Source organism: Malaclemys terrapin, chromosome 3, assembly GCF_027887155.1.
Source record: "Malaclemys terrapin pileata isolate rMalTer1 chromosome 3, rMalTer1.hap1, whole genome shotgun sequence".
In the NCBI taxonomy this organism is placed as follows: Eukaryota; Metazoa; Chordata; order Testudines; family Emydidae; genus Malaclemys; species Malaclemys terrapin.
In genome coordinates, this window is record NC_071507.1 from 65505241 (window position 1) to 65517153 (window position 11913).

Genomic DNA, 11913 nt, shown 5'->3' on the forward strand with positions numbered 1-11913 from the left:
GAAACCGCATTATATAGAACTTGCTCTGTTCCGCCGGAGTGCGCAGCCCTGCCCCCCAGAGCACTGCTTTACCATGTTATATACTAATTCGTGTTATATCGGGTCACGTTATATCGGGGTAGAGGTGTATTAACTTTTCCAGATTCCACATATATCTATTGCCTCACATTCATGTTGTAAATACTCTCAGGGGTCACACATATGTAGCCCTATAGACACAAGAAATGTTATGGGTAGAATATAGGTAAACAAGCTGATGGAACAGTCAAGATGTTCAGAAAACCATGACAGTTGACAGATCTGTTGTTGCAAATAAATCTATTTCTAAGATAGGGGTGCTTATTGTGTCCAGTTACCAAAAAGAATACAACACAGCAGGAATGATGAATCTGTGACTGAAATATAGGCAGATATTGACCGGGACATGGAAAGTCTCGCAAACTGACATAGAAAGGAAATCAATGTGTCTAAGACATCAAGATGGTAGATACCTTTTAAATACCTTAAACAGAAAGAAAAATAAACTGTCACTGATCTTTCTTACTGAATGAAAAGCAGACTTAAAATGTTCCAGACCCTTCTCTCTTAAATGTTTGAAACAAAACACAATGGAAGACATCAACAGTTTGGAAAACAAAACCTATCAACTCATCCACTGCAGCCATCCTGATAAATCCTAGCCCTCCTCCCTCGATCCTGTGAGATTTTACACGCTAACAAAAATATGCCATGTTAACACCACAGAGCATCTTATCAGCTATGGAAATGATACTGTGCCAAAAAACAATGTCTATAATAATGTTTTTTCCAGAAAGTCTGGACAATAATATATTACTGCTTTGATCAAAATGTGATATTAACCCCTTTGACATTACATTACCATATGCAATATACCATATTCCTTCAAAAACAAAAAGTACTAGAACAAATGGAAATTGTTGCAAGAATTATCTATATTCATTGATCCTACAGATCCATTTTTGAAACCAGTTAATCTGCAACATTTTGTTTGAAATCATAGGGAAAAACATCTAAACTGTAATCCTTTATACTTGTCTGCTGTGCCTGGATACCCATTGGTTGACAGCAGTTATTTGCCACACAAAGGTCAAATGTGCATAGGCTGTATATTAGAGAGAGAAATATATTTGGAGAGAAGCCTTTTAAAAAAAAATACTTGCCGCCAATACTTGCCAACCAGCTGATGATAAAGTCAGAGTCTCATCTCCCCTCCATGTGAGTGGGGTTTCTCCCAATCATTCCTATTGCAACTTTCTGCCACATTTTTCTTCAGGCGCAAACTGTATTTCTAGTTCAGTGAGCAAGAGGAATACGGGTGATCATACAGAGAACTGAGAAGCATTAGCAAAAGTTGGAGCAAAGAGGGGAGACTTGAAAATCACCAGTCTGTACCAAGGCCCTGATCCTTCAAAGACTTATGCACTCTTAATTTAAATGCGAGTAGTCCAACTGACTCCAGTGAGACTACTTACATATGTAAAATAAGGCCTATGTATAAGTTTCTGCAGGACCTGGGCCTGTCATTAGATCTAGGCATTGCTAATAAATCTCTCATTCATAAGGACTGAAAATTCAAATAAAATAAACACCCACCAGACTCTTTATATTTTTTTAAAAGTTCCTAGCTCTAGCCCTTGAGCTGAGCTCATGTGGAAGTTAGAAGTCTCCTATGCAACTCCATTGCAATAATGTGGGATAAGTGGCCAAATTCTATTATATAGCAAGGACAGTATGCAATGCTGTATGTCTGGGTTCCTAACAACATAGGCACAAAGCTGCAGTTTTGCTTTAGACACCGCTGACATCAAGCCTGCATTGTTATGTCTCTTGTATGTACACAGTGAGATCTAGAAAGTGAACTATAATGGGGACAATCCACTACAAGGTTTGGTAGAAAAATAAAAGCTATGCACAAAAGAATGGAAAAACACCATGTAGAACACAGATATTGTATTTCTGTTTGCGTGTTCCTTCTGATTGCAGTTGTTTCCCGGATGACAAGCTAACAAGCAATCTTTTGGGTAAAAGCCTTAAACTAATTTTGCAGTTAACTTTGAATTTTGTTTTTAAGGTTGTACTTCAAAAACAAAGACCCTACATGCAGGTACAATCAACGCCCCCTGGACAACCACAACTCTAATCCTGGATCATTCCTTGAGAACAGTCAGAAACATACAATGAACCAGAGGCTACGCCCACAGGATATATGTAAGTCTCATTGACTTCAGATGGAATTACTTGTATGCTGCCATGGAAGAATCATGCCCCATTAGTTTGATCCTACTTCCAGTGAAGTTAACAAGAGAAGAACTGGAAAGAGTCAATGTCCTGTTATCAGTGACTGCAAAAATTAAGAATGCATCTTATTAGACTACCTTATACAGTCTTATGACTGTACATAGCTATTCTTTTAGACTAACCTGGTTGAGGCATGGACTGGCATTACTATAGGGATGTACAGTGCCTAGCACAATAGGGTCCTGACCTGCTTGGCCTCTAGGCACTACGGCTATACAAAGGTTAAACAATAAATATTTATACCAAGCTGCATGTGTGTTTGCACAACTGTTTGATGTATCCTGGCTTCTTCAGGGCCACATGAAATCCCATTAGAAATGCACTCTTGGCTACTTTGTTCCCAGTATATATTTTTTGGTTCATAATCATTGCACACCCCTTCCCCACAGTTCTTATGCTTCAACATAGTTGTTCATTCAGCTATTGTACCAACACATACATGCCTCATACCCATGAAGCTATCAGTCAACCTCTGGAACTTTTTTTTTTTTTTTTTTTTAAATCTTGGCCTTAATGATTCCTCAACGCACCTATAGCTAGGGATAATCCATTTTTTTATGTTAAATCAAAATAAACTGAGAAATGAAGGCAAGGAGTCCAAAATATATTTTGCTAGCAGTAAATTAAAGTGATTGTTTAAATATTCTGCTAAGAATTGTTAAAAGGAACAGAGATGATCTAAAAGGAAGGTAAACACTTTGCTATGGATCTCACATTTGAACGAATAACATATTTCAATATTTTTGGGCCTGGTCCAAATCCTTCTGAAATCAGTGGGAATCACTCAACTGACTTCTGTGGGCTTTGGTTTAGGCTCTTTATGCTGAAAGTGGCATCTTTTGGAAGACAAAATGAAGATCTTATTTGGGCCTTGATCTTGCAAAGACTTACACATGGTATGTAATTTTACTTACTGTGATTAGTGACATTGGGTTACTCATAATGCATAAAGTTAAGCATGTGTGTAAGGTTTGGTGCCTTGGTCATGAAAGACATCATGGATCTTTTTGTAAGTGTGGCGGTGTTAACCTCAGTGTCCTGCCATATTCTAAAAATCAGATAATTACCAAGTAAATTTTGCCTATCGTTTACAATGCCTGCCATGAGTAAGCTAGTATGAACAACTAAAAAACAAGGATGAGCGATATTAATAAAAAATTAAATTTAAAGAAAAATTAATGTTGGATAAAAAGACTTTGCTCATTTCCTAGGAACGGATATTAACATGATGGATCAGATCAGTGGCTCATCTAGTCCAATATCCTGTCACTGACAGTATCCCATACTGAAGTTTTGGAGGAAGATGGAAGAAAACTTTTAGTAGACAGAGATGGAATAAACTATCCATAGGGAAAGCTTCTTCCTAACTCCTCATAATTAAAGACTGTTTTAGTCCCTCAAGCATGAGATTGTTATATCCCTTCTAAATCTAATTGTTTGTTTAATTTTTTTATTGTAACTGAATGTTCTTGTTACCTATAACATCCAATCCTTTTCTGAATTCTGCTAAATGGCAAAGTTTTCAAAAGTTTAAGTGTGTTAACAGTTATAAAGCTTTAACTTTTTGAATCTCAATCTCTGTCATTAAATAGTCTGCCCCTCATGATTTCCCACAACTGAAAATTTAAATCAATAAAAATAATCTGTCAAAATTATTTAAAAAAGAAAACTGAATTCTGCCAAGCCTATCTATGTAGTTAGTATACAAAAAGTGCTTTTGCTTCTTTTCAGAGAAAGGTGCTATGTAGAGCTTAATCTTCAGATCTCTACACAAAGTTCATCTTTTGGGGGGGCTTAGCAAGTGATCATATATATAATAATCATGAGTGAGTTGTTTTGTGATTTGTATGGTTGGTCCAGTATGCATCTGTATAGTTTTTATTTTTGTAATTCTACATTTTAGTTTCTCTGAAAGCACGCAGGGCAAGGGATAGGTACTTCAAATTAAAAGCAAAACAAAAATAAATTACTGTAAAAGCAATAGGCTACAAATCTGTTTCAAGCAACTTGTAACAACAGAATAGAGCTCCCTGGAAAGCATTACAATATTTGTAATATCCTGTGTGCTAGCAAAAAATGTTTGTTTACCCCTCATATAGCTACTCGTAAATACTTGTAATCCACAAACAACATAATGCATTATCAAGACAAACATGAAACTTTTGTCCACTGAAATTAGTAAATCAGTAATGGTCCAATGATTAGAATTGTTGACCACCTACAACTTTATCTGAAATCAATGGAAAACACATCTATTCAGCACTTGTGAAAAATCAGACCCAAGGATTTAGGAGCCTAACTTTGTTATTTTTGAAAAATAGGCCCTGTTTAAAAAAATCAAACCAAACAAAAAATACCTTATTGGTACCATTTCTATCTACAAAGAGCCAAGGAAAATATGCTTTAAAAACAGGATATTTTATTTGACAAGTACATAATTTATTTTAAATTAACAATTAAAAACCCAAAGCATGTCATTTATCAGTGTTAAACAAATGTTCCAGATCAGCATTTCACAAAAATCAAAAGAATTTCTGAGTTCAAACTATTTCAGAATATGCCTCCCATAAGGAACATTATCTCCCAAAGTAAACGTTCTTAGTAAAAGTGCAGGCGGAATTTTTGTTTAAAATATACTGTCAAAATATACTAAGGAACCTTTTTATTTTGCTTTTAATTGCCTGGTTATATTAATAAAGACTTGGCAAAACCAGAACTCTGCTGAATACAGACTGTTACACTGTCCTGTTTTGCTGTTTCTCATAAAAATGATCCAGCTGATTTTTTTTTTTTTTCCCAATTTCACTAGGCATTTTGGAAGAGATCAATCTCAAGAAAACCAGCCTGCCAGTTTGACATGCAGATAACCTAGATGATGATTGATACTCTGAAAGCACCTTAGATAGGAAAAAAGAATATGTTCTACATTCTTCTTGTTTTATAGCAGCATAGTAATAATTAATAGTAGCCAAAGTGCACACTGGTAGCTACATGTATTCTGGTACAGTACTCCGCAATGAAGGAAAAATATTTGTGTGACCCCTATGTAGCGGAGTATGCAGTTACTGTGCTTTCTTCTTGTTTTATTGATCATTTTAAAACACTGTCCATGTGCAAAGCAGAAATAACGATGTTCCTCTCTAAAGCAGAGAGACCTTCCAAACAAATAGGCCAGTAGGCGCAGCAGCCCGAGGCAGAATGGTGGTGCATTATTGGCAAGAAAAAGTATTAGACAGATCCTCAATTTGTATAAATAGTTGCAGTTTCATTGAAGTCAAATTTACAGCAATTGAGGATCTGGCCTTATGGTTCCATGGACATCTGCAGTCCAGAGCCTCATCCCATAATTATGGATTGTTTTTTATTACACTAGCACTCAGAGGCCCTTATCAGACTGGGCTTCCATTCTGCTGGGTGCTGTTTAAACAATAGATTTTTAGTGTAACACATCTTGGAAGGCTGTGGTAAAGTGTTTTTTTTTAAAAAAACAGTCTTCATTTACAGAACCAAGCCAACAGTCTAAAGTATCTGAATACTTGGTGACATCATCTAACCTTTTGTATACATTTAATTGCTCTACAAAGACCTCATTTAATGCTTAGCCTTCCTTCTTAATTTTTCCCCATAATTATGTTAAAGACTTAGGTGGTGCCTGCTTTTCTTTAACTGATTGTTCTGTATGGCTCTGGCAGTTTGCTCCTTGAGGCCCCGCCTTAGCACTTGTCTAAATGAAGAAGTTGAACTTTTCTTTTAAAAATCAATTTAAAGTGCAAAATCCTTCATGGACACTTATTTCAGTTTAGGGATGACATTTTGATTTAGCTTAACTCTGTTGCCAATCAATTTAAGTTAAATCAAAAAAGCCTCATTTAAACCAAAAGAGGTCTCTGCAGGGCACTGCACTAGTTTAAAATAGGTTCAACTAATGCAGCTAAGGTGTGAATTTAAACCTTTCTCATGTAGACATGTCCTTCCACATCTTCTGGTAGGTTTCCTTGCTTTATGGTGTTCTATGCCTCTCCAACTCTGAAATGTTTTTATCCTAACTCACAAACATATCCAAAATATAACTATCAATTGTGATGAAAAATTTTTTAAAACATGAAATTTGTGATCCATCACATAATGACAGACAGGTATGGGTGTTAAAATGTGCAATACTTCCAATAAGTGTATTAATCCTAATTTCTAAAAATATGAAAATTAAAATGTAATGTTCCCAAATGTTCATATTTTTGAAGTGTGAGAAAAGTTACATTCTTGAAAAAAAGAGGTCTTTTATAAGGAGGGAAATTAACTGACTGTCACAAAAGGAAATGAAGTACAGCAAAATTAAATAAATTTGTGGAGGAAGAGTAGTGTTATAATATGGCATAAACAGGGTAATCTAAATCCAGCGTCAATAGTATACACTGCAAAGCTATTTATCTAGTGTTACATCCTATACCTGAATTCAAGTTCCTGGAAAAGTTATGCAAACCACTTATTTTTTACTACTATACAATTTTTCAAAATACAGATGAAGTACATGTAGAAGCTAGAACTTCTACAGCAATGGAAGTAGTAGCCCAAAAGGCTGCAATCCTGTTACTGGCTCCAAGTGGGTAGACCCCTGCACCTTCCTGAGCCAACTGCACGACCAAAGTTTGATCAAAATTCACTAATAAAAAACCAAACAGAACAACTGCATGAGCTTTAAGAATATTAGACAAAACTGAGCAAAGACCATTGCAAATGTCCAAAAAAAAAAAAAAAAAAAATCAGTTAACTCACAATATAGTGCAACGTAAATCAATCTGCATTACAAATACTGTTTTAGTGCAGATACATGTATGTGGTTAAAACAAAACTCTATCCATAAAGTCCTGCTGATAAATGGTCCCCTATACATACGCAAGCTTTCAGGTGTACATATGTATTTTTCTGACAGGGATTTGAGTCTTATCATTTAAGAACAGTCACTGCAAAATTTGAGAAAAGTCACTAGCTTCCAAAATTACAAAGTCAATAAGTTTGCCCAAAAAGCAAAGTAAAAAATTTTAGAATGGGCTGCTTTATGTACTAGATCCACTCACTTTTTCAAATGGGGAAATTCATTTTAATCCTTATTGAGAAATCTATGAATTAGATTGGGAAGAATCTAGAATTCTACCATATTCTCTTCCACCTTCTATTGTTTTATACACCACAAACAATCTTTTAGTATTGAAATTCCTGCTAAATTTATAAGCCATCAAACCAAAATGAAAATCAAAACATGGAGTTCTTCCTTTTTCGTTGTAAAAGCAAAAGACTGATGAGCAGGGTTGTCTTTGACCTATGCTTAAAAAAAAGTCTCTCCGTAATTTCCAGATGTAGCATAAATTTGACAATTGCACTTATGCTTCATTTCTTTTCAAAAAATTTCCATCAATAACAAGATTCACTTCAATACTTTTCTTCTATTGAACTCCACTAATAAATAACTCACCCATCCACTGTTTGAGTAAACATGTTTACGTGTGTAAGATTTTAGGGCCAAACTTTCAACAAAAACATTAGCAGGCTAAGGACTTAGCATTTCTTAGATTCTATATTGGCACTGTCATGTACGTCATTAATACTAACCATTTTGTCAGTTTCTAAGTTAGCATTCATTTTGTGGTCCATATTCTGCAAGAGTGCTGGAAGATCAAGAACAGAAGAAATTATATAATGAGGTACTGGGGAAGTGTTTACTGGCATTGTCATTGTTTTATTTATCCAGACAGTTGCTTTCAAACCTGCATTCAGCCCTCCTTGAATATCTGTGTCTAGTGAGTCACCAACCATCACACAGTCCCAAGGCTGTACCCCAAGCAGATCACAACAATGATGAAATATAGATGGTGCTGGTTTCTCTTCTTTCTGTTCTCCACCCACAACAATGGCATCAAAGTATGGTTGACAGGCACATGCTTCAATCTTCTCCCTCTGAGTGAGTTTGTCTCCATTAGTTAATAAAAGCAAGCGGACCATTTTTCGAAGTTCTGTAAGCATGCTTCTTGTCTCCTCTGTTAGGATTAGATGCTGGAGGCGTGTAGTTTTCCAAAGAAAATAACATTCTGCCGCCATATTTCGATTAGCCTCACCACCCTTTGTTTCTTGTATTGCTTCTTCCCAATGTGAGATCCTTAAATCAGTAATGCACACCTTAGCTGGATCATGACACTCTTTGAGGAGTTTTTCTTGGACCTTATTACAAATCATGTGAGCTTCTCCTTCATCACACTGATGTTTTGATTGCAAGACATTTATTACCTTTAACAAATGTAAAGGGAAAGGAAGGTTACAATAAGGCATTAAACACTAAGGGCCAGATTCTGCCACCCTGGCTTATATGAAGTATTACTTTCTTCCACAGTAGTCCCACTGAAATAAATCAGGATACTCCTTGAGTAATGTATTATTCAACATTAGTAAGGATGGCAGAATGTGGCCCATAGTTTAAAGTGACTTAACACCGAATTCTTTTAAAAACTATGCCATAAGCATAGCTCCACTGCATCAGCAAGAGCCTCATAAGGCACTGTGCTTTGGCTTCCCTCTAACACCAGAGGGTAGGTGGGAAGGAGCAAAAGAGAGTAAATTACTTCACCCCTGAGTGTAGCATACACATAATATGCCCATGTAAGGTAGGGGTGGGTAAACTTTTTGGCCCAAGGGCCACATCTGGGTATGGAAATTGTATGGTAGGCCATGAATGCTCATGGAATTGGGGGTTGGGGTGCAGGAGGGGGTGTGGGCTCCAGCTGGGGGTGCAGGCTCTGGAGTGGGGCCAGAAATGAGTTCAGGGTGCAGGAGTGGGCTCTGGGCTGGGACAGGTAGTTGGGGTGCACGGGGGGGGGGGATGAGAGCTCTGGCTGGGGGTGTGGGCTCTGGGGTGCAGGAGGGTGGGACTGAGTGATTCGGAGGAGAATCAGGGCTGGGGTAAGGGGTTGTGGTACAGGAGGGGGTCAGGGGTGCAGGCTCCGGGCAGCGCTTACCTCAAACTCCTCCCAGAAGCAGTGGCATGTTCCCGCTTCTACGTGGAGGTGCAGCCAGAGGTCCGCAGGTGCCGCCCCTGCAGCTCGCATTAGCCCTGTTTGCTGGCCAACGGGAGCTGCAGGGGCAACATGCGGGGCCTCCTGGCTGCCCCTACATGCAGGAGCAGGGATGTGCTGCTGCTTCTGGGAGCTGCGTGGAGCGAGCCCCCGACTCAGTTCCCCGGCAGGAGCAAAACCTCTGATGGGACGTATATGGCCCCAGGCCATAGTTTGCCCACCCCTGACATAAGGGGTACCTGGGTGGGAGGTTAATCCTTCATACTCCCACAATCTAATGCTAAATTTGTGACGGTGCGATGTTCAGACCCATGGTCTAAGTTGTAATAAAACTCTGAAGAAAATGGTTAATACTCTATCAATAAGTGATCACAGCTTCAGAGCCTTGTAATTTCTGCTACAAATCACAAATAGTAACAACAGCCTAATTATGCAACCTTTATTTAGGATGACTAAAGTAAGGCCTCAGATATTAGAGGGATGGGCACTACTGAAACCCCTAAGCAAGGAATGGTGTGTAAGTTGCCCCTCGCCAGACATAGCCCCAAGCAGCTTCATACACGCACCTCCCTCTTCCGCATTGCTTTGGTAGATCTACAGCCACCTGCCGAGTCAGCTCAGCAGCACTGGCCGGTGCACTAAGCCACCACTCGGCCTACACCTCACCGCTTTGTTCCTGGGCCACCTAGAGGAGACACAGCCCCCATCCGTGTGCTCTGACCCAAGTAGCCCACTCGGGGTGCAAGCGAACTTGTTATTTCCCCTTAATCCTCTGCACAGCCATGTAGCCGCAACCCACCCAAGGCGGGTAACGTCGGGTGTCCCTCGGCCACATATCGCTGACTGTGTCCTCCCCGTGTAGGACATGGACATGGCCACGCCAGTGCCTTACAGCGACCCCAGGACGAAGGGGTTAGTAATATTACGGGAGAGGGGGGCCTATGGAAGAGCACATGATGCGGTCCCCACGGTAGCACTTCTGGGGCTGCCGTGCCCGGGGGATGGGGGGAGGAGGCTGCCGTGCCCGGGGGATGGGGGGGGGGAAGGGGAGAGGGGCTGCCGTGCCCGGGGGATTGGGCGGGGGGGAAGGGGAGAGGGGTTGCCGTGCCCGGGGGATTGGGCGGGGGGAGGAAAGGGGGTTGCCGTGCCCGGGGGATGGGGGGAGGAGGCTGCCGTGCCCGGGGGATGGGGGGGGGGAAGGGGAGAGGGGCTGCCGTGCCCGGGGGATTGGGCGGGGGGGAAGGGGAGAGGGGCTGCCGTGCCCGGGGGATTGGGCGGGGGGGAAGGGGAGAGGGGTTGCCGTGCCCGGGGGATTGGGCGGGGGGAGGAAAGGGGGTTGCCGTGCCCGGGGGATGGGGGGAGGGGGGGAGGGGCTGTCATGTCCATGCGCGGGGTGCAGGGAACAGGTGCGGGGACGGGGCAGCCCCTCCCGGAGTTGGTGGTGTCACCCTTGCGCGCCGAGCCAGCCCGGCCGGTACCTCCTCTATGGCCCGCCGGCCCGCGGCGGCCGTGTCGACGAGCGTGTTGTCCAAGTCGAAGAACACGGCCTTGACCCCCTGCAGCCCCATCGCAGCCTCGCTCCCGCGCTGCTGCTGCGCTCGGCCCGGCCGCGCGCTCATCTACATCTCGCGAGAGTTGCTGGTCGCTCAGGGGATTCCCAGCTGGGCGGCCGGGAGAACGGGAACGGGGCGATCAAAACCGCGCGAGAACTCGTACTCTCGGGTGGCGTGTGCGCAGTCAGTTTATGTGGTTGCGCGCGCAGCGGGTCCTAGTGGGTGCCGGTTCCGTTCTCGGGGCGGCGGCGGCGGGTTTCCCGCAAACAACCTTCTCGCCGTACACACGAGCTGGCGCCGCCGCCCCCGGTAACGGGTGGAGCGGTGATAAGGTGCTAGTCTGCCGTTAGGGAAAGAGCATCGCCATGGCAGCCTCCACGCCCTGCCCTGGAAACAATCATGGGAGCCCCCGCCACGCGCACCCCCCGCCCTAAGCACAGCAGTGGCAGCCCCCCGCCCCTCCCTGCTCTGGGCACAGCTATGGCAGCCTCTCCACCCCCCACTCCCTGCGCTGGGCACAGCCAAGCGTCTGACAGCCCTGCCCCAGCCATCCCCTACTGTGCCCATTGAGCACAGTAATGCCAACATTTGCCACATTTCCTCTGACCTCTTCCTGAGCACAGCCACGGCCACCATGCTCCATACCCAGTCCAGAGCACAGCAGTGCCACCATGTGACAGCCATGGCAGACCTTGTGGTCATGAAATGGGTCCCTCATTATTGCTGGGTTCCACAGTTTCCCAGTCATGTGAGGTGATGCCCGGGAAGATGGAGAAGCTTGGCCTCAGGAATCTTTCATGTTCTCAAGGGGAAAAGCACAAAAGAGCTGAATTCAAGTAGCAGAGCCTCTTTTAGGTGGGTACAAAAGTAGCTACTTTTGCAGGGGAGACAGGTCTGTATGTATCTTTGTTTTACTTTTTGGAGGTCCAAAGATCCAGGAATTTCTGGAACAATGGGAATTGGACAAGGAGTGGCTACTG

At 42.3% G+C, this 11913-nt stretch overlaps 1 protein-coding gene across 2 annotated transcripts; it reads right to left on the reverse strand.

Annotated features, from left to right (window-relative positions):
• Positions 1-7065: 7065 nt before the first annotated feature.
• On the reverse strand, positions 7066-10971 carry NANP (N-acetylneuraminic acid phosphatase). Of its 2 annotated transcripts, none has more exons than XM_054022412.1 (2): positions 10859-10971; positions 7066-8598 (listed from the first exon to the last, which is right to left on the reverse strand). In XM_054022412.1, the coding sequence occupies exons 1-2, from the start codon at positions 10946-10948 to the stop codon at positions 7873-7875; spliced, it is 816 nt and encodes a 271-aa protein (XP_053878387.1). In that variant the 5' UTR covers positions 10949-10971; the 3' UTR covers positions 7066-7872. The 2 variants fall into 2 exon arrangements, with proteins under 2 accessions (XP_053878387.1, XP_053878388.1); XM_054022413.1 differs by lacking the exon at positions 10859-10971 and adding an exon at positions 9947-10181.
• Positions 10972-11913: the final 942 nt, after the last annotated feature.